The sequence below is a fragment of the Triticum aestivum genome, chromosome 3B (genome assembly GCF_018294505.1).
Source record: "Triticum aestivum cultivar Chinese Spring chromosome 3B, IWGSC CS RefSeq v2.1, whole genome shotgun sequence".
Taxonomy (NCBI): Eukaryota; Viridiplantae; Streptophyta; class Magnoliopsida; order Poales; family Poaceae; genus Triticum; species Triticum aestivum.
Genome location: NC_057801.1, coordinates 620,025,141 through 620,046,900, shown reverse-complemented (window position 1 = coordinate 620,046,900; position 21,760 = coordinate 620,025,141). Strand labels below are relative to the sequence as shown.

The 21,760-nt window shown below is 50.3% G+C and overlaps 3 protein-coding genes across 4 annotated transcripts; 1 reads left to right on the top strand and 2 right to left on the bottom strand.

Annotated features, from left to right (window-relative positions):
* The first annotated feature begins 508 nt into the window (after window positions 1-508).
* LOC123071305 (serine carboxypeptidase-like 27) lies at window positions 509-4,913 on the top strand. Its single transcript, XM_044494833.1, has 9 exons — window positions 509-1,813; window positions 1,930-2,025; window positions 2,142-2,234; window positions 2,403-2,488; window positions 2,666-2,926; window positions 3,645-3,772; window positions 3,858-3,953; window positions 4,343-4,448; window positions 4,545-4,913. Exons 1-9 carry the CDS (start codon window positions 1,447-1,449, stop codon window positions 4,686-4,688), a joined length of 1,377 nt encoding a protein of 458 aa, XP_044350768.1. The 5' UTR covers window positions 509-1,446; the 3' UTR covers window positions 4,689-4,913.
* LOC123071308 (uncharacterized protein At4g08330, chloroplastic) lies at window positions 4,888-6,226 on the bottom strand. Of its 2 annotated transcripts, XR_006434226.1 has the most exons (3): window positions 5,994-6,226; window positions 5,366-5,884; window positions 4,888-5,095 (listed from the first exon to the last, which is right to left on the bottom strand). XR_006434226.1 is itself a non-coding variant. In XM_044494836.1 (2 exons), the coding sequence occupies exons 1-2, from the start codon at window positions 6,050-6,052 to the stop codon at window positions 5,440-5,442; spliced, it is 504 nt and encodes a 167-aa protein (XP_044350771.1). In that variant the 5' UTR covers window positions 6,053-6,226; the 3' UTR covers window positions 5,183-5,439. The 2 variants fall into 2 exon arrangements, 1 of the variants encoding a protein (XP_044350771.1); XM_044494836.1 differs by lacking the exon at window positions 4,888-5,095 and having other exon boundaries at window positions 5,183-5,884.
* Window positions 6,227-6,412: 186 nt separating this feature from the next.
* LOC123071306 (uncharacterized) lies at window positions 6,413-17,339 on the bottom strand. Its single transcript, XM_044494834.1, has 3 exons — window positions 17,032-17,339; window positions 16,550-16,889; window positions 6,413-6,670 (listed from the first exon to the last, which is right to left on the bottom strand). Exons 1-3 carry the CDS (start codon window positions 17,190-17,192, stop codon window positions 6,605-6,607), a joined length of 567 nt encoding a protein of 188 aa, XP_044350769.1. The 5' UTR covers window positions 17,193-17,339; the 3' UTR covers window positions 6,413-6,604.
* Window positions 17,340-21,760: the final 4,421 nt, after the last annotated feature.

Sequence of the window (21,760 nt, the reverse complement as noted above, 5' to 3'; positions counted from 1 at the left end):
ACACGCATACGCACGGCAAGCCCCACCACACGAGTTGGTTCGTTCGTTCGTTCGTTCGTTGGGCGCTGTAGTGCAGAGCTCAACGTGAGATACGCACCACTGCTTGAGAAAAAAAAGGGGAAATGGAAGCGCATTCTCTATGCGTGTACTACGAACCAAACATGGCGCTTTCGGGTTCCCCGAAGCAATCTCTCTCTGCTTTCTTTCCTTTCCCCGTGCGTGCTGTGCTGCAATCATGCGGCAGTCAGCATGTTATTCTTTCCGGGAAGACTGCCCTCTGCCGCCGGCAGTCTAGTAGACTAGTAGTGCCACCGCCCGCCATCATCACAGCCCTGCAAAGCCCTTTTGCCGCTAATCACAGCGGCAGGCAGCATGTTCTTAATCCCATTCTCCTTTCTAGTAGCCGGCAATATTTGCAGCTGCAGCTCAGCTCCTTCGGGTCGTCAGCCAGTTTACCCACTCCAGCGGGCCTCATGCTCGCCATGTCCCGTGCATGTCGGGAACCATAGCTAGCCAGCACAGGTCACTCACGGCGGTGGTTCGGCCGCCCCTTTCCTCCACAGGACGGGACGCCGCTAGCTGCCGCGGCGCACAGCGGGCAGATGGGCGCCGCGAATTATTATTTTGGCGCTGCCCCGCTAGCTCCCGCCACTGCCTGTCTACTCTCGCCACCACCCCACGTTTCCGTCCCAGGCTCCAGCCCCATGTGCCCCCGCCTCATCTTCTTCCTCCCACCCCCGTTTCATTCACACACCCACGCTCGCCGCCACTCACTATACTATTGCGCTGCTGCCGACACGGCACCCCGAGCAGATACCGCGGTGCCAGCCAGCCAGCCAGCCGATCTGTAGCACCCGCGCCTAATGTAGTCTTGCAAGTCAGTGACCCAGCCCAGCCCAGCCAAGTACACGATCCGATCCTCCCTTTTCCCTCCTCCGCCACCCTGAGCTGTACTGCCCCCCGCCGCAGGTCAATCATCGCGTCGCCAAGGGGAAAATCTCCGCACATTTTGCGCCTCCTGTACTTGCTTGTTGCTTCCCTGTACCCACCGTGGGGGCGGGCGCGCTGGTCAGAGCGAATGAGGAGGAATGTGACGAGATCGGCTGTCCTCCTCCCCATTATTTCTTTAGTGCTTCCATCGACGGGGACCCAGCCCGGCCGAGGACCCTCTGAGCTGAGCTAGCTGTCATGGCGTAAGGATCGAAAACCAAATCCCCTGCTGCTGCTGAAATCCATGCAAGCAACCCGCCCGGCACCCCCGAGTATCTTATAGCTCCTGTCAGCAGCCGCAGCAGTGGTGGTGGCAGCAGTCGCGGCACGAGTGTTTGCGTACTGTGCAAGTGCAAGCAAGCTCAGCTCCACTGCCCGCCTCTTCCACTCCACCACCACCACCCGGTGTGCCACAGTCCAGCTCCAGCCATTGGAGCCTGCTCTGTCCGGCCCCCGATGGCTCGCGGGCTCGCGGCGGCTCTGCTGGCGCTGCTAGCGGCAGCGTCAGTGTCATTGCCGTCCGCCGCCGCCCCGGCCGACCAGGAGGGCGACCGGATCCGGGAGCTCCCGGGGCAGCCGCCCAACGTGGACTTCTCGCAGTACTCGGGCTACGTCACGGTCAACCCGGCCCGCGGCCGCGCGCTCTTCTACTGGCTCGTGGAGGCGGCGCCGGCGGCCGGGCCCATCGCGCCGCTCGTCCTCTGGCTCAACGGCGGGCCTGGCTGCTCCTCCGTCGGCTACGGCGCCTCCGAGGAGGTCGGCCCCTTCCGTATCCGGCCCGACGGGAAGACGCTCTACCACAACAAGAATTCCTGGAACAAGGGTGCGTAATCTTCTTCTTCTTCTTCAGCTTGAGCTCCAATTATTAGCACGCCGCATTGGTCCAATGTCGCCGGCGATTTTCACTCAGGGTGCGTGCGTTCTTGCTTGTGGCTGCAGCGGCCAATTTGCTCTTCTTGGAGTCGCCGGCCGGCGTGGGCTTCTCCTACTCCAACACGTCGATGGATCTGTACACCGCCGGAGACGCCAAGACAGGTAACCGATGGCTGGTCCATGGCCATTTTCGTGCGAGCTTTCCGGTGACACTGATTCTTTCGGAGTTTTGATGCCAACTTCCTGTCCTTTGCCTCTTTTTTTGTTTTGTCTTGTAGCACTGGATGCCTACGCTTTTCTGGTGAACTGGCTCGAGAGATTCCCACAGTACAAGTACAGGGAGTTCTACATTGCTGGAGAGAGCTATGCAGGTAATGTACTATTTTGTAAGGCCTGTTTGTAATGCAGGAATTTCGCAAGAATTCAACAGGAAATGGTTCAATTCTGGCAGGAATTTTTTGGAAAATCTCATCTTCCAAATTTGAATTCTCTGTTAAGATTCTTTATTTAATGGAAGACTGGTTATTTCACATTTTCAGGCCATTATGTTCCCCAGCTAGCCAAGCTCATATACGAAAAGAACAATGGCACTCAGAATCCAACAATTAACCTCAAAGGATTCCTGGTAAATATTTGAAATTCATGTTTTATGGACTATTTTCCAATATACTCCCTCCGTCCCAAAATAAGTGTCTTTGATTTAGTACATCTTTAGAACAAAGTTGTACTAAATCAAACATATATTTTGGGATGGAGGGAGTACAAGCTAGTTTCTGGAAGCTTACTATTCCTAAAAATTAAGGTGGGGAATGCGGTTACCGACGACTACAATGACTATCTTGGCACATTTGAATACTGGTGGAGTCATGGCCTGATCTCTGACAGCACTTACCACAACTTGAAGAAGACATGCTTGTTTGATTCATCAGAGCACCCTTCCCCTGAATGTGTCAAGAACCTGAACCTGGCTAGTTCCGAAGAAGGCAACATCGACCCTTATAGCCTGTACACAAAGCCCTGCAATAGCTCAGCCTCTCTCAAACTTGGCCTGGGGGGACGCTATGTAAGTGTTTTGCTTCCGAACTTTTATAACTGATCATTTTGCAACTCGTTAAAATTCCAGTTCTTACATCAAAAGTACATTGGAGTGTGGATTCTATGAGCAGGCAGCAGTGCAATGTCAATAACGAAATGATGGTTAAACAACAGCCCAAGAGGGTAGTTGTTAAGCAGGGTAGACGAACTGAATTGATTTAATATCAGCCCAATAGGTTGGCCGCCATTTTAGACTGAATAAGGAGCAATGCAGTTCAGCTCGGTGTAGTTCTCTGCCAAGGAGGGTACAATTGGTCCAATAAATGGAAACCAAATGTCTGACAAACTGAAGTAACGGGTGCAATGAATAAATTGTCTATTGAAACTTATATTTTGGCGATTACGTTCGATCAGGCGTTTTTGCGTTTTTTAGAAGGTTCCTTTTTGTGTGTTGTACAGAGTGCATGCACTTCCATGCAACTGTGGCATTTAACACTGCTTGAATTTCGATAGTGGTACCAAGTATTTTAGATCAGACATACATGAATGTTGGCATGAAACGTGATGTTTATTCAATTTGCTACAGTAATTTGCATTGCCTTAGAACTATTTGTTCGATTTCTGATTCTTATTTATCTACCTAGGATTGTTATTTTCACTTGATTGAATAGATGTATGTCGTAGAACTAGATATTCTTTGATTGTATTGTTCGTCTATATATTTAAGCTGATGATACTTTTTACAGCCTTGGTTGTCCAGAGCTTATGATCCTTGCACCGAAAGATATTCAAATATATACTACAATCTGCCAGAAGTGCAGGCGGCGTTACACGCTAACACAACTGGAATTAAATACCCTTGGAAAACTTGCAGGTTTAAATCATTTTATCTGAAAATACACCTTAAAGTTCTGTTCCTTTCTTAAGCATATATATACTCATTTGGCTATTTATTGCAGTGATATTGTTGGATCGTATTGGGCGGATTCCCCCAGATCTATGCTTCCTATCTACCATGAGTTAATTGCAGCTGGTATCAAGATATGGGTATTCAGGTAAGTGCCAGAAGGCCCAGCACTTGCTTGTTTCAGATTTCTTATATTCCGCATGACCAAGCCATTTACGAGTTTGCTTGTAGATGTCTAGTATAAGTTTTTTTCAGTTTAGCCTGAAGTCCATCTTGTTTCTGAGTTACGGAATCATCTTCATGTGTTTGGTATTGACTAACAGCAGTATCTAAAGTACCACATTATATCGATATTGGCTTGTCTATAAATGGAGATCTTCTCCAAACATTTAGACTATTGCCCCTAAAGGGAATGAACAGGAATAGAACTCCATATTCCCACATTGTGAAATGATTTCTGGTTTGCTGCAAAATAGTCTAGTTGTATTATCTAGTCCTCATGGATAATAAGTGACCATGCATTTTACCTTTACGCAGTGGGGATACAGATGCTGTTGTTCCTGTAACCGCAACGAGATATTCGATAAGCGCTCTCAAGCTACCAACACTGATGAATTGGTACCCTTGGTATGACCATGGGAAGGTGGGTTCGCCAAAATAGTTACTCACTAAACTGAGAAAATTCTGTCCGAGAATGAACCGTTTCAATCTTACATCAAATGCTTTAACTATTTTGCAGGTTGGAGGTTGGAGTCAGGTTTACAAAGGACTAACCCTCGTCACCGTGGCAGGTGCAGGGCATGAGGTACCTCTGCACCGGCCTCGGCAAGCATTAATACTATTCAGACACTTCTTGAAGGACACACCGATGCCAACTCAATAGCCACTTGAAGCAAAATGATAGTGTAAACTACGAAAATCATATTCACCGTTTTCACATTCTTTTTTTTTTGTTTGATTTGATCATTACAACATTTTATTCAGTTATCTCTATTGAAAATGTATGTATCTTAGCAGATAGGGGAAACTGACATTTGTACTACTGCAGCTAAAAGAGCTCCTTGTATATGATATAGTGATTATTTGAGAAGTACAATTTCCAGATTCACTCATTGCACAGAAAGGAAATAACGGGCATTTTGCATATCCAATTTTTTGGAACAGAAAAATGGTGTTTCTAGTCCCATTGAATCCAACTGATTAACTGGGGTACTGGTTGCATGGACTGACCTGGAGCCTTGACTGCAAACCTTAATGTTGTGCTCCAATTCCGAATTCCCAGCGAGTTGACTGCATACAAGAACTGATATTTATAATAAACATAATAATGGTTCATCACATGAATTTATCTTGTCAGCCAGCTTATGGAATCAGTGATGACAAACTGAAATATATTTATCTGTGGATAATCAAAACGGAATCCATAATTTAGATATCAAGAGAGCAAAAACCCACACAGAAAGCTAGAATTAAGCCATTGAGAAATACTAGGTGGCTCAAAATTGCAACCATGGCTCACTACATTACCAGGACACAAAAACTATAGTAGGATCAACTTACACACATCAAACTCTGGGGTCTGTCTTCCAATATGAACAAAGGAACAAAATTCAGCAACGGTGTGTCATATCATATCATAGAGAGAAGGGGTCAGCAGGAGGGGGATCGTCCGTCGAGGGCTGCAGCGCGCCGATCCTGATGAGGTAGTTCCTGCGCCTCGACGCGCCGACGCCGCCGCTATCGTCGCCCGGGCTCGTCCGCAGGTCGTCGTCGTCGTCCGAGCCGCCGCACGCGGACAGGCCGGCGGGGTCCTCGTCCTCGTCGACCTCGTAGGCGGCGCCGATGCGGCCGCCGCACTTGCCGCAGAGCAGGCGCGACCTCCGCCTGAAGAGGCGCCAGGTCCAGGGGCAGAGGCGGGGCGCGCAGGTGACCTCGTCGGCCTGCGTGAAGCGCGTCTCGTCGACGGCGACGAAGGCGACGACGCCCTTCTTCCTGATATTCTTGCCGTACTTGGAGCCGATGCCCGCCGTGTTCCGCGCCGCCGAGCTCAGGTTCAGCGCGTAGCCGCAGTACCCGCAGCTGCCATCAGCAGCAAATGAAAGAAAATCGAGCTATGAATCGCCAATCATTGACGCAAGAACCGTCTCGCCGGTGGAGAAGTGGAGGCATGGATGGAAGTGGAAGGTACCTGTAGGTGACGTCCTGGATGGAGGAGTAGCAGCTGTCGAGGGAGTTGGACCTCACCATGGACGGACGATGATCGGCGCTCGAGCTCTTGGTCGGAGTCGGGGAGCGTTCCACTTTGTCGAGGGAGTCGTGGGGAGAGTGGGGGCTAAAAAGAGCGGTTGCTTGCTGAGCTGATCGGGTCGAGCAGACGGACAGGGAGTAGTAGTACTAGTAGTACTTTGTCGTCCGGCGCCCCCCGTCTCGCCACCTCGCGCCGTGCGCTTATATAAAGTCCTTGCTAATTAATCGGGAGCGCCGGATAATCGGCATGGGTGCTTTGCCTCTGCTCTGACCATTGCGGGCACGCCAACTATCGCTACGGCGGCCGGACGGGCAGACGTGGATGCCGACGGGGCCTGCACCCACCGTCGGGGTGGACGCGTCGGAGCGTGCCATGTGTCGCGCGCCGGGAGGGCCCTGGCCCGGCGGCGGTCGCGCATTCACGCCGGCCTCCGTGCCCATGTGCACGCCGCGGCCGGCTGCCGCTCGCTCGCTGGGGCATGGCCACGAAGAGCGTCCGCGAGGCACACGGTGCGCTGGGTTTTTGTAACTAAGGTCGTGACGTGCGGCGCCTCACTCCTCGATCACAAAGGTTACGCCGTCCTGCTTCTTGAAGTAGTACGTGGTGCGATCAACGTCCTGCAGATTCCACAAGTATGGTCAGATCTCAGGTCAGATGGAAAGAACCACTGTTGTGCAGAGCCAGGTGAAGCAAATGCCCTAGGCTTAGATCGAGAGAACCATGTCTGTTAAAAAACCAAGTGAATTCACATAGTACTAAATCAGATGAGACGATAAAGCTACACTTGATGCGTATAATTAGTACACCCTCTGTTCCTGAATATCCTTAATATAAGACGTTTTTGCAGTTCAATTTACATAAACTGCAAAAATGACTTATATTTAGGAACAGATGTAGCAACTTCTTCTAGTAAGATAAGATGTGATGTGATGATCAATTACATGGACGAACCAACCTATCTTAGTGCCAACAATTTGAGTTCGGCCAGAATGGTAATGGTACCCGATCGAGTTGTTTTAGATTGGGCGCACAGCATTTCTTCCATTAGAAAAATCTTGGTGGAGTACATCAGACTTTCAGCTCTACTTGCACTATTTAATCTAGGACAGGACAGGACGGAACGGGTTGGTTTCCAACTCCAGTAGATGAGTGATGCACTTCTACAATACTTGTATCAGGCTTTCGACTCGCTACCAAAATAAGATAGGCTGGTAGTTTTCCAACTGCAGCTTACAAAAGTTTACTTAAGATAAGAAAGGATGATGAATGCACCACTGTGCATAGCAGTAGCACATGGACTCATACGTGTAACGCGTACAAAATTGCAAACTCGTCATGAACTGTCTGACAAACTCTATGAGACTGAAATTTAGGTAACGCACTAGTGCAAAGTGTGAAAATACACAAATGCCCATTATATCATAACTAAACTGCCTCATGAAACTTCTGAAAATGGAGGCGGCAACTTCAGTATTGTCAACGGAAACATAGAAGGTCCTTCAAACGAAACTATTATGTTAGTATTGTGGTTCCCCTCACATTTCCTATTTAAGGTCGGTGCTATCAAGTCCAGTTTTATAACTAACAACGACACTGCAACTGCAAAGCTGGACAAAACTACATGGACGAATTCTTATTGATACAACATACTGGGCTTCCTGATCTAAACTTTAAAAGATAATCGAGCCCTCTTAGATTGGGTGCACAACATTTCTTAAAGGGCAGCTCGGTGCATGTAGCTCCCGCTTGCGCAGGGTCCAGGGAGCATTTCCCTACATTTCTGCAAGAGGCTGTTTCCAGGACTCGAACCCGTGACCTCATGGTCACAAGGCAACAACTTTACTGCTGAGGCAAGGCTCCCTTCGTGCACAACATTTCTTCCATTAAAAAAAAAACTGGATGGAGTACATCCGACTTTCAACTTTACTTTAGACTATTCAATCTAGGATAGGTTGGTTTCCAAATCCAGCGGATGAATGATGCACTTCTATAAGATAATAATGCAGCAGCAATAGTTTTTATAGGCTTCCGACTCTACAACCAATAGCAGTACAAGGAAGGCTGGCGGTTTTCCAACTCAAGATCACAAAAGTTTACTTAAGACAGGATGAATACCACTGTAGATAGCACATGGACTTGTAAGTGTAATAGCCTAATAGGTACTACCATAAAATTGCAAACTCTTTTTCGAGGGTACACCAATGGCGTACCTTAGCTTTATAGAAGGGAGAAAAAAATGTACAAGAGTTTACAAAGTGCCGGTTGGGCTACAACCAGCCTGACCGAGCCACCACTCCACCCACACACTACTCGACTACTCAATCACACATTGCTCTCCAAAAGCTCCTGCCGTGGCCCACATCCTCAGCTCGTCGAAGATCGTGTCTACCGTGTCTTGTTCACTCTTGATCTGGCCCGAACCAAACACCCTCGCATTCCTTTGTTTCCATAACGTCCAACAGATGAGCATGACAAAAGAATCAAACCCCTTTCTAGAGTGCTTAAGAAAACGCTTTCTAGTGTCCGACCACCAATGCACCAATCTAGAATCATATGTTGGGCAAAGCTCCGTGGGCAACCCCATCCTAAGAATGCAAGTGAACCAAACTTGCCTCGAGAACACACATTGCAGCAAAATGTGGTCCACCGTGTCCTCCTCTTGGTCACAAAGAAAGCATTGAGAAATTTGATCTTGTAGGTTATGCCTCACTCTTCTGTCGGAAGTCCATAGCCGATATTGGACCGCCAGCCACATGAAGATTTTGCACGCCAGAGGGCCCCAGCACTTCCAAATAGCTCCAAAGGAGTGGAATCTAACTCCTCCCTCACATAGCATCTTGTATGCAGAAGATGCGGTGTAAGTCCCCGACGCATTCCAAGCCCAAATGGGACTGTCCTCGGACTGCTCATCCAGATGCACCTCCTCAAGGATCTCCCAAAGGCCTATAAATTGGGTAAGGCCTTCCGTACACAAGTCGCCGACCACATCATTCATCCATGAGTGCATGTCAAGTGCCTCTCGAACACGTCTCCTGTTGGCCACTTGCGTACGAACAGGCTTTGCCACCAATGGAGCGACCTCTGCAATGGTAGCACCCTGGATCCATCTATCCTTCCAGAACAAGGTTTTGTCCCCAGCACCAACTCTCCATTTCACCAAGCTACTGAACGCCTGCGCAGCCGATTTGTCCGCAGCCAAGCAGAGCCCTTGCCACGGCCTGGAAGGGTCCGTGCGTCTGAGCCATTCCCACCTCAACCTTAGAGCAATGCCGTGTTTGTGAAGATCAATAACGCCCAGCCCTCCCATGAGCTTAGGCCTACATACTCTCGCCCAAGATACGACACATTTACCTCCCTTGATTTCCTCAGTCCCGGCCCAGAAGAAGGCCCTACATCCTTTGTCCACTTTGTCAAGAGCCCATTTTGGCGCCTCCGCAACCATAAGGTGGTGAGTGGCCCGCGCTCTCATGGCCTGATTGACAAGAACCAGCCTGCCTGGTCTAGTCACCAAACCCCTTTGCCATCCTGGCAACATGTGGAGAGCCGCGTCCACCATAGGCTGCCACTCCGATCTTTTCAACTGCCAAATACTTAGCTGCAATCCAAGGTACTTACAAGGAAAGGTGGCAAGCTTCCATGGCAGCGCCGATTTCACAATATCCTCATCCTCCGGCTCTGCCCGAATCATAATTGCCGCCGATTTAGCAAAATTTACTCTTAGTCCAGAGGCAACTCCAAAGATGGTAAGAGATTCTCTGACTAACGCCAGGTCCGGCCGTGTGGGTTTGATGAACAGAACCACATCATCGGCATATAAAGACAGCCTCTGCACCGGGCTACATCCATGGATGCGACTCATAACTCCAGCTTCATGCGCCTTGATAATGATATGCGTGAGGATATCCATGGCTATAACAAAGAGTAAGGGGGAGATCGAATCCCCTTGCCTCAAACCTTTAGCATGCATGAACTTATCTCCCGCTTGCCCATTTACGATCACTCTGGAACTGGCCGTCGTAAGCATGGTGGCGATCCAAGAAATCCACCGCTCCGAAAAGCCCTTGGCTCTCAACACTTCAAACAGGAACGGCCATGACAAGGAGTCAAAGGCCTTAGTAATGTCAAGCTTGAGCAGAACACCTTTAGCTTTCCTTTTGTGCATCATCCTCGCCACTTGTCTCACGAGCAGAAAATTGTCGTGCAAGCATCTCCCTTTTATGAAAGCTGACTGATTCACCTGGACAAGGTCTCCCATGCGCGGTCGAAGCCTCGAAGTAAGAAGCTTGGAAGCAATCTTGGGCATGCTATGCACAAGGCTAATCGGCCGGAAATCGAAGACAGAAGAAGCATCCGGGGACTTCGGCAAGAGAGTGATGAGGGCTTGGTTAAGCCTCCCAAAACCCCTCCCATTTCCAAGAAACAACTTATGAATAGCGGCCATCAGATCCTCCTTGATCACTTCCCAAGATTTTTGAAAGAACAAGCCAATGAACCCATCCGGACCCGGTGCTTTATCAGAGGGAAGATCCTTAATGACTGCCCACACCTCCTCTTCAGTAAACACCCGGTCTTGCTCCGATAAATCTACATGAGCGACTCCAAGCCCCTCCAAATCGAGTGTGTACTCTCTAGCAACGTCCTTGCCCAACAAATCCTTGTAGGCATTATAAAAGGCTTCCTCCTTGCCTTTCTGATCCGTGATAGTGCGCCCTTCCATGTTCAATGAAGGTATGTAGTTCTTCATACGCCTCCCATTCGCCACCAAATGAAACAAGCGAGTGTTAGCATCCCCTTCTTGAAGCCAAGATAGTCTAGACCTTTGTCTCGCAATGGTTCTCTCTAAAGATGCCAACCCAAGTACCAGTTGCTTCAAAGTTCTTCTTAGCCATCTCTCCTCCTCCGTGAGCCTACGATTTTCCATGGCGCAATCGAACCGCAAGATAACAATGTTTGCAATGGCGATCTGCAACTTGATATTACCAATCTCTCTTTGTCCCCAAGCGGCAAGGGCTCTAGCCGTGTTGCGAAGTAACATGTCCAGCCTCAAGAAAGGATCCGTGATATCGGGGTCACAAACCCACGCCTCCTTTACGATATCCAAAAAACCCTCCATTTTAACCCAAAACTTCTCGAAGCGGAACCTCTTTTTATAGTGCATTGGCTCATGGAGTGTGAGATGCAATGGGCAATGATCGGAATACTCCGTGGACAGGGCTTGCAACAAACAATCCGGGTGATCTATCTCCCAATCCACTGATACGAACGCACGGTCGATCTTGGTAAGCGTGGGCGTCTCCCTTTCGTTACTCCACGTGAACTTTCGTCCATGCAAAAATAGCTCCTTGAGCGCGTTGTTATCCACGAAACGCTTGAATTTCCCCATCATTCTCCGGTCAAAATTGGAGTTATTCTTATCCGCCGCGTATAGGATAAGATTAAAGTCCCCAACCACAAGCCATGGCCCCGGACAGAGCAATCTTCTCTCCGAGAGCTCATTCAAGAAATTGATCTTATGCTCATCCTCTTGCGGCCCATATACTACGGTAAGCCACCAAGGTGTCCCCTCCTTAGGCGAGACATACCCCGTGATGCAATGAGAGTCATTGACAAAGTTAGTAACCATCACTCGAGTGGTGTCCCAAGCAACAAAGATGCCACCCCTCGTCTCCGACGCCGGTAAATAGGTAAAACCATCATACTTTGGCCCCATGCATTGCAGGATTACAAAAATGTTCACTACCTCTAGCTTGGTTTCTAAAATACATACAATCGCCGCGTTCACCGAGTCAACAAATCCTCTAAGAGCCTTCCTCTTGGCCGGGTTGTTAAGGCCTCTGACGTTCCAACACACCAACTCCATAGCGTTGACAGACATCGGAGAATGATGACTCCAACACCGTCGCAACCCTCGACGCTACTGCGCCGTAACTGGCACCTCCATACCTGCCTCCCCTGCTAGATTGAGGGGTATGGCGTTCCCAAAGATGGCCGCGATGGCCCTCAGCTGTGGCTCCTGCAGTGGTGAATCGAACACCGTACGAAGCTGACCTAGCGCGTCCTCAGAGACGGCCAGATCCTCACAATCAAAGCCTAGAGTCTTAAGTAGCACTATTTCAGCTGCCGAAGCCTTGGACTTCCTAGCGCCACCGGAACACACAGACCGGGTCGTGCGTCGAGGCGTGAAAGGGTCTTGACCAGTTCGAACTCCTCTAAGCCCTTCGAACTCTCTAAGAAGAGGCGGCGCAAGTTTCTTCAGCAGCCCGGCCCAAAAAGTTTTGATGTTACCCAGCGCAGCGATCTCCTTGGCCGAAAGATTTCCTTCCTGGAGCTGCAGCGAGCCATCCGCGCAAGCAGCCAAGTCAGACGCAGAAATGCGCAAGTTCCTCTCCTCGCATGCAGCGTACGTGGTCACATCATTGCATGCAACAGTGGGCATCGACTCCTGTAGAACGTGACCCACCACCGGTGAATCAACCAGCCTCTCCACCTCTCCTGTCGCCATCTGTGCCTGCATCAGATCCCTGACCGGGGCCCATCCGTCTGTTGCCTTGTCGGGGCACAATAGCTGCAAATCCACTTCCTTGGCCCTTGTGCCCTCCTGGGCCACCTCCAAGCCTCCCGACGCATCCTGATTGGCTGGATCCAAATCCTCGATCCCCCTCGAACCAGCAGCCGCCTCGGGATCCACTGGGTCCATCCCGCCAGCCAGAGGCGAACGCGCCTCCTCTGCAGCTTTATCCACCGGTACAGACGCCTCGGGATCCGCCACGGACCGGACCAAGTGCTGAGCCTCGGGATTGGCTCGGCCCCGCTCCAGGGCCCCACCATGGTCAAAAGCCACCTGCTCCGCCCTGTCCCTGACAATAGCGGCCGGATTTTCTGTGGCACTCGCCATCCTCCCTGGATCAACTGTGGCCACAGGCTCCACCAGCGCGACCTCGGCAGTCAGCGGCCCGCCCTCTCCAACCCTGGTTGCCACCGTGGTGACCACGGTGATCGCCGGCGCGTGCATCCTCGCCGCAGAGCCCTGCGCCATGGGCGGGATTCTCCAGTCTGACGGACCAATACACCCCAACAGGGCACGCATGTAGGAACCGCCATGCGCCCCGTTTCCCTGAGCGCCTCCACGCCGATCACGGACTCCTCTCGACCACGGCAGCACTCTCCACTCACCCCTGCCAGAGAAGTCACCGGAATCCTCAGGTAACCCGCTCTGACCGCTACCATCGGAGCTTGGCGGCCTCAACCAGCGCTCCGGGCCTTCGTGATCACGGACCCTGCCGATGTGAATCATGATCTTGTACTCAAGTAGCGCACGGGACGTGGGCGATCTCGCCGCCGGTCCTCCAACCATCTCCGGCTCCGGAACCCAGAGCCGCCTATCTGCAGGCACCTCGTCTGGATCCACGCACCAGGCCCTAACTTTGAACAATGACAAGTCTTCCCCGTTCTCAGTCTCCGGCGCCAAGCTTTCCACCAAACATGACGAGCCCAGAAGCTCCACTGCCGTCTCGAACGTCCAAGCGTGGGAAGGGATTCCTTCGATCATAAGGTCAACCTGCGTCCTCATCACCCTCGAGACCGCCTGCGCTTGCTTGAGCCATGGCTTGACAAACAGCTTAAAGTAGCCATGCTCGACTGTCCCCGCCGCCAACGCCTTGTTGCGCAACTCCGGCGACGCGAACACCACCAGAAAGTCCTCGGGATGGAACTTCAGAACCGAAAAACGGTGGCGCGGGATGCACAGCTCCACCGACAGCGCCTCCGCAGCTTCCTGACAAGAGACCGCTGGCCTGGTGCCGCCCACATAGGCCACCACCGCCAGCCTCAGGCGCTGCTCAAGATCCTCCATCTCCGGCGTACGGCGAAGAACGCAGACACTGCCAGAAGTAGCCGCGGCTGCAACCGACGCCTGCACAGACCCCACAGGTGCGATGGCGACCGGGACTGGCGAGGATCTCTCCAAAGGAGCGATCTGCCTAGCCACCGGTGCCAGCCTGCCCGCTGGTCCGGCCTGCGTTGACGGCTGCGAAGCCCTTGCCACCTTGGCCACCGCCTCACGCCGGAGATCCTCCTCAGACCTGGGGCTCCGAGGCCTCTTGCACGCCGTAGAGATGTGGCCTTCCACACCACATCTAATGCACAGCGGGGGGAACCAACAGTCTTCACGGCGATGCCCTTCACGGAAACAGCTGAAGCAAAGACCAAAGAGGTCAGCCGGGATCTCCCTCCTCTCCGGCGACGACGCCTGCGAACGGGGGGAGTGCGACCTCGCGCCACCCAACGCCGCCTGCTGCCGAAGCGCTCGCCTTTTGCGCCACAGCGCCTTGCGCGACGGCCCCGGCTTGCGCCACGGCAGAGCGGGGCCCGCCTCCTGGGCCGCGGGCGCACCACCAGCACCGGTGGAGAAGCCCTCGGACCCCGACGAACCAGACAGCCCAAGACCGGAGACGATAGGCTGGAGCTTGGAAGAGACAGACGCCGGGCTCGCAGATCCATCCGCCATGGCGAGAGCAAACGAGAACGAGAAGCGGGGGGAAAGCACCGGGACCTAGAGGCCGCCGGGGCTAAAGGGGGTGGACGCCGGGGCCGGAGTGGCCGCCGGCGTAGGGGAAGGGGAGAGGGGTGGACGCCGGGGCCGGAGTGGCCGCCGGCGGAGGAGAGCGCTCTAGAGCGGAGGAACGGGGAGCGGGGAAGAGAGCGTCGTCGTGTGCGTGGTGGTTGCCAGCCACTGAGCTGAGGTTAAAATTGCAAACTCATCATGAACTGTCTGACAAACTTTCTGAAATCGAGAATTAGGTAACATACTTGTCAAAAAGTGTAAAAAATGCACAAATGTTCATATATCATAACTAAATTGCCTCATGAAACTTCTGAAAATGGAGGCAGCGACTTCAGTATTGTCTACAGTAGCATAGCAGCTACTTCAAACGAAACTCTTATCTTAGTATTGTGGTTTCCCTCACGTTTCCTAATTAAGGTCGCTGCGCTATTAAGTTCAGTTTTATAACTAAGAATGACACTGCAACTGCAAAGCTAGACAAAGCTACCTCGGACTTTATTAGAAGCCAGATGGAACGGTTGTTGTCCAGACTCCAAACGAACTAAATGCAGTAAAGAACTTATAATAGTGCAATGATATGACACTACGACACTCACATTGGTGTTGCTCAGCTCCAGGTTAATGTAATATAGTTTTATAACTTCACACCCTAAAGAGACGATGAGATGATAAACTTAGAGTTGATGTGTATAATTAAATTCTTTAAGGGAGATCCGTAGATGTAATCAACTACATGGCCGAATTCTTTGCAACATACTGGGCTTGATCTAAAGTCTCAAGGATATCCGAGCTCTTTTTTTTTAGATTGGGTGCACGACATTTCTTAACTCTACCTATGTTGTCTCAACATAGCCGGTCCCAAGCCCGGGTAAAGGAGGAGGGTTGTGATAGGCTTGGCGAGCCAACCTAAAAACTCAGCCACTCTTATGGAGATGAAACCCGAAAGATTTTCGTTGGGGCGTAACCCTCTCAGCGACGCGCCACATCGGAATCTGAAGGATTGAACTATCACCAAGGAACTAGCCATGGACAGGGGTGCGTGGAAGCTTGCTATCCATGTGCCAGAACCATGAGTTGGTCGCGAGATCTTATGGGTTTCACCTCTAGCCTAACCCAACTTGTTTGGGACTAAATGCTTTGTTGTTGTTGTTGTTGGGTGCATGACATTTCTTCCATTAGGAAAATTTGGATGGAGTACAGCAGGCTTTCAACTCTACCTAGATTATTCAATCTAGGACAGGATAGGACAGGTTGGTTTCCAACTCCAGCGGATGAATGATGCACTTCTATAAGATAATAATGCAGCAGCAAAAGTTTAAATAGGCTTCCGACTCTATCTACAACCAATAGCAGTATAAGAAAGGCTGGCGGTTTTCCAAGTCCACCTCACAATAGTTCACTCAAGAAAGGGTGAATGTACCACTGTGGGTAGCAGTAGCACATGGACTAAGTGAATGCTTTACAATAGAAATGCGTAGATAATTGTGGACTCGTCAAGAACTGTCTGACAAACTCGCTGAAATTAGTAAAACTTTAGGTAACGTGCTTGTGTGCAAAGTGTGAAAAAATGCACAAAAAATTGTGTAGTATTATAAACTGTCTCATGAAATTTCTGAAAATTGAGGTAGCAACTTCAGTATTGTCTACAGTGGTACTCCTACCATAGAAGCTACTTCCAAAGGAACTCTTATCTTGGTATTGTGATTTCTCTTGCATTTCAAAATTAAGACTGGTAATATGTCAGGCTCTACAGCTCTAAGAAGACACAAGAAACAAATAAGTTCAACGAACAATGACACTGCAACTGCAAAGCGAGGCAAAACTTCCTAGAATTAAATTAGAAGCCAGATGGAACGATTGTTCCCCAGATGCACTAAATGCAGTAAATAAGGAACTAGTAGTACAAATAGCGCAATGACATAGTAGCACTCACATTGGTGTTGCTCAGCTCCAGGTTATAGAAATCCAGGGTGTCTCCCTTGAACAGCGGCCCGGCGTGCCAGGTCCCGGCGTGCAGCTTGAGGAACTTGGGACCGGGGACCCGGAAGACGCGGACCTCGGACGGATCCGGAGGCAGATAGTAGTGCCCGGCGGGCGACTGCACGGGAGTCCTGCCACCATCCTGGCCACTGTGCTCGTCCACGACGGAAGGCTTTGCCACGCCGAGGTACCAGTCCTGGCCGCCGATGGAGCCCAGGCACTGCGTGACGCTGGCGTGGTGGGTGATGGTCGAGAACCTGAGCGGCCTGCTCTCCAATCTCATGATGTAGAACCTGCCAAAGCGGAGAGAGGAGGGGGGGAGGGGGGGGGGGGGGGGGGGGGGGGGGGGGGGCAAACATTCAGAATCTTTGCTCTAGTCCGGGACAGAGTAGCAGGACGATTGGTTGGTTGGTACTGGCATGTGGAGAATCGAACCTAGGGATGCCGCGGCTGAGGTCGAGCTGGGCGTCGTGGGGGCCGAACTGGTCGCCGTCGGGGGAGGCGGCGATGACCTGCCCGAAGCGCGCGAAGGACTCCGGCGTGGCCTCCACTGGCCGCAGCGTCACCATCCTCGGCTCCTCCCGCGTGGCTTCCATCGCCTGCGGCGCCGGCGAGGCGGCTTTGGCTTTGACTTCGGCGCGCACGGCTCTGCCGTGCTTGCTGTTGATCAGAGGGGGAGGGGAAGGAGTAGTTTTTTGTTTTTGTTTTTTGAGACAGGAAGGAGTAGTGGCCGTGCTGCGGCCGCAGAAGTGGCCCTACGTTGCTGCCAATGTATGGATGCTTAGATGAGATGGCTAAGCTTAACAACTATACTTTTCAATGCATAGATGCTTAGCTTACGGTGGCTAAGATTAACCATAATAGTGAGTAACATACACCAGTAACATACACATATTTCTAGACTATATTACTATCTTTATAGTGGGTAGTAACATAAGTGTGATAACTTGCAAAGCTTCATTTATTAGGTTATAGACTCATATTGCATTGTGACATGTGATGTTACAGTAACTAGCTAAGTTACTATAACTACCTCTCTCCTCATTAACTCATTGCCACATAAGCAAATATGCTGAGTTAGACTCGATGTTACTGTTGAAGTTACTCCCACTGTGACTAGTCTAAGATTGCTTCATTTAATGATTTAGCAACTAAAATTCTTCATGTATTGGTGGTCTTCCTTTCTTTAAATATTTTGCCTAGGTTCACGCGCTTAGCATTGTTTCTACCTGGAGTCACCACACTCATCTCTCTCCTCTTAAATAACTTGCCACGTCATATTTTCTGCCTATGTAGAAGGCTTAGCACCTGTACAAGGTGGAGCATTGGAAGGGGCCTAAGAGCATCTCCAACAGCAATGCTAAAATAGCGTTGCGCCATAAAATTGACCTTTTTAACGCGCGCAATCGAAAAATAGGCATCAATGGACGCGCGATAACCGCGCGCGTGGCATATAGAGTACATCGCGCTGTCCGAATCGTCATCGCGCACTACGTATTTGGTGCGACCACTTCCGCGCGCCGCACTCTCTCCACCGCGCCACCTTCGCCCGCCCCCGCGCCGTCGCCGGTGAACCGATCCTATGGATGCCCGCGCCGGAACCCTCCTCACCCCTTCCTACACCCGCGACCCATCCGCGGCCACCACCGCCGCCACCGTAAACCCTAGCGCGGGGAGCTTTGGCTTCGCCTCCGCCGGCGCTTCTCCAAGCACCGGCGTCGCGCCACGGATGACCTCGGCGGTGGGTGGCCTCGCGCCGGCGCCCGCTGTGAAGCCACGGGCCCCCCTCTCGAAGCTCCCAAATGCGGCGCGACCGAAGAAGGGCAAGGTTTCCGCGAAGAAGAACAAGGCGGCGGGCGGCTCCGGCTCCTCCAAGCCATCGAGGAAGAAACTTGTAGAGCGTGCGACGATCGCGACAGCTACCGAAGTGCCAGCGAGCTCACTTGTTGAGCCGGTGGCCGACGCGCACACGGTGTTCGAGGAAATGCCCCAAAGGTAAAAAAATTGCCAACTTTTTGTTGTTGTTATTTTCTGAATGCATACATATAGATAGCTCATTTGCTTCGTTGTATATCATTTGTAGTGTCAACGATGAGGCATATATGTCAACTATGGGCATTGGATCCAACAATTCTCATTAGTCTCGAACCAATGACATGCATTTGATGACCATGAGTTCGAGGTGGACGAGGATGGTGAAGGCATTGTCGACGCACTGAAAGAAAGAGGAGGCAACTACTGAAGGAAATATGCCCTAGAGGCAATAATAAAGTTGTTATTTTATATTTCCTTATATCATGGTAAATGTTTATTATTCATGCTAGAACTGTATTAACTGGAAACTTGATACATGTGTGAATACATAGACAAAACATCGTGTCCCTAGTATACCTCTACTTGACTAGCTTGTTTATCAAAGATGGTTAAGTTTCCTAGCCATGGACATGTGTTGTCATTTGATGAATGGGATCACATCATTAGGAGAACGATGTGATGGACAAGACCCATCCGTTAGCATAGCATAATGATCGTTTAATTTTATTGCTACTGCTTTCTTCATGTCAAATACATATTTCTCCGACTATGAAATTATGCAACTCACAGACACCGGAGGAATACCTTATGTGCTATCAAACGTCACAACGTAACTAGGTGATTATAAATATGCTCTACAGGTATCTCCGAAGGTGTTTGTTGGGTTGGCATAGATCGATATTAGGATTTGTTACTCCGAGTATCGGAGAGGTACTCGGTAATGCACATCATATGAAGCCTTGCAAGCAATGTGACTAATGAGTTAGTTGCGGGATGATGCATTACGGAACGAGTAAAGAGACTTGCCGCTAATGGGATTGAACTAGGTATGAAGATACCGACGATCGAATCTCGGGCAAGTAACATACCGATGACAAAGGGAATAACGTATGTTGACATAGCGGTTCGACCGATAAAGATCTTCATAGAATATGTGGGAACCAATATAAGCATCCAGGTTCCGCTATTGGTTATTGACCGGAGAGGTGTCTCGGTCATGCCTACATAGTTCTCAAACCCGTAGGGTCCGCACGCTTAACGTTCGATGACGATATGTATTATATGAGTAATGTGTTTTGGTGACCGAAGGTTGTTCGGAGTCCCGGATGAGATCATGGACATGATGAGGAGTCTCGAAATGGTCGAGAGGTAAAGATTGATATATTGTAAGGTAGTATTCAGATACTGGAAGGGTTCCGGAGTGTATCGGGTACATACCGGAGTACCGGAGGGGTTATCGGAACCCCCCGGGGAAAGATATGACCATATGGTCCATAGGAGGGAGGCTAACTAGCCCACAAGGGGTTGGCGTGCCCCCCACAAGGGAGGAGGCCGAATTGGACTAGGGAAGGGGGCGCCACCCCCTTTCCTTCTCCTACTCCCTCTCCTTCCCCTTCCCCCCTCCGGTAAAAGGGAGGGGGAAGGGCGAATCCTACTAGGAGCCCAAGTGGGACTCCTCCTACTTGGGGCACGCCTAGGGCCGGCCTCCTCTCCCTCCCTCCTTTATATACCGGGGGCGCCCCTAGAAGACACACGCTCCAAGCCGTGTGCGCCCCCTCCACAGTTTACGCCTCCGGTCATATTCTCACGGTGCTTAGGCAAAACCCTGCGTGGATCACATCACCATCACCGTCACCACGCCGTCGTGCTAACGAAACTCATCTACTTCCTCGACCCTCTTCTGGATCAAGAGCTCGGGGACGTCATCGCGTTGAACGAGTGCAGAACTCGGAGGTGTCATACGTTCGGTACTCGGTCGGTCGGAACAAGAAGACGTTCTACTACATCAACGGCGTTAAGCAAACACTTCCGCTTTCGGTCTACGAGGGTACGTGTACACACTCTCCCCCTCACGTTTCTATGCATCTCCTAGATAGATCTTGCATGAGCGTAGGATTTTTTTTTTAATTTCATGCTACGTTTCCCAACAGTGGCATCCGAGCCAGGTCTATGCATAGACGATATGGACGAGTAGACACAAAGAGTTGTGGGCGGTGATCATCATACTGCTTACCACCAATGTCTTATTTTGATTCGGTGTTATTGTTGGATGAAGCAGCCCGGACTAACCTTACATGACCACGGTCATGACACCGGTTCCACCGACAGACATGCAACTGGTTTTGCATAAAGGTGGCTGGCGGGTGTCTGTTTCCCCAACTTTAGTTGAATCAAATTTGACTGCCGCCAGTCCTTGTGAAGGTTAAAACAACAAACTTCATAAATCATCATTGTGGTTTTGTGCTGTAGGTAAGAACAGTTCTTGCTAGAAGCCCGTAGCAGCCACGTAATACTTGCAACAATAAAGTAGAGGACGTCTAACTTGTTTTTGCAGGGCATGTTGTGATGTGATATGGTCAAGACATGATGTGATATACATTGTTGTATGAAATGATCATGCTTTGTAAAAGTTATTGGCAACTGGTAGGAGCCTTATGGTTGTCGCTTTATTGTATGAAATACAAAGGCCATGTAATTGATTTACTTTATCACTAAGCGGTAGCGATAGTCGTAGAAGCAATAGTTGGCGAGACGACCACGACGCTATGATGGAGATCAAGGTGTTAAGCCGGTGACGATGGAGATCATGAAGTTGCTTTGGTGATGGAGATCAAAAGCACAAGACGATGATGGCCATATCATGTCACATATTTTGATTGCATGTGATGTTTATCTTTATGCATCTTAATTTGCTTAGTACGGCGGTAGCATTATAAGATGATCTCTTACTAAAATTTCAAGGTATAAGTGGTCTCCCTGAGTATGCACCGTTGCGAAAGTTCTTCGTGCTGAGACACCACGTGATGATCGGGTGTGATAAGCTCTACGTTCAAATACAACGGGTGCAAGCCAGTTTTGCACATGCGGAATACTCGGGTTAAACTTGACGAGCCTAGCATGTACAGACATGGCCTCAGAACACTAGAGACCGAAAGGTCGAACGTGAATCATATAGTGGATATGATCAACATAAAGATGTTCACCATTGTTGACTACTCCATCTCACGTGATGATTGGACATGGTTTAGTTGATTTGGATCACGTATCATTTAGATGACTTGAGGGATGTCTATCTAAGTGGGAGTTCTTAAGTTATATGATTAATTGAACTTTAATTTAACATGAACTT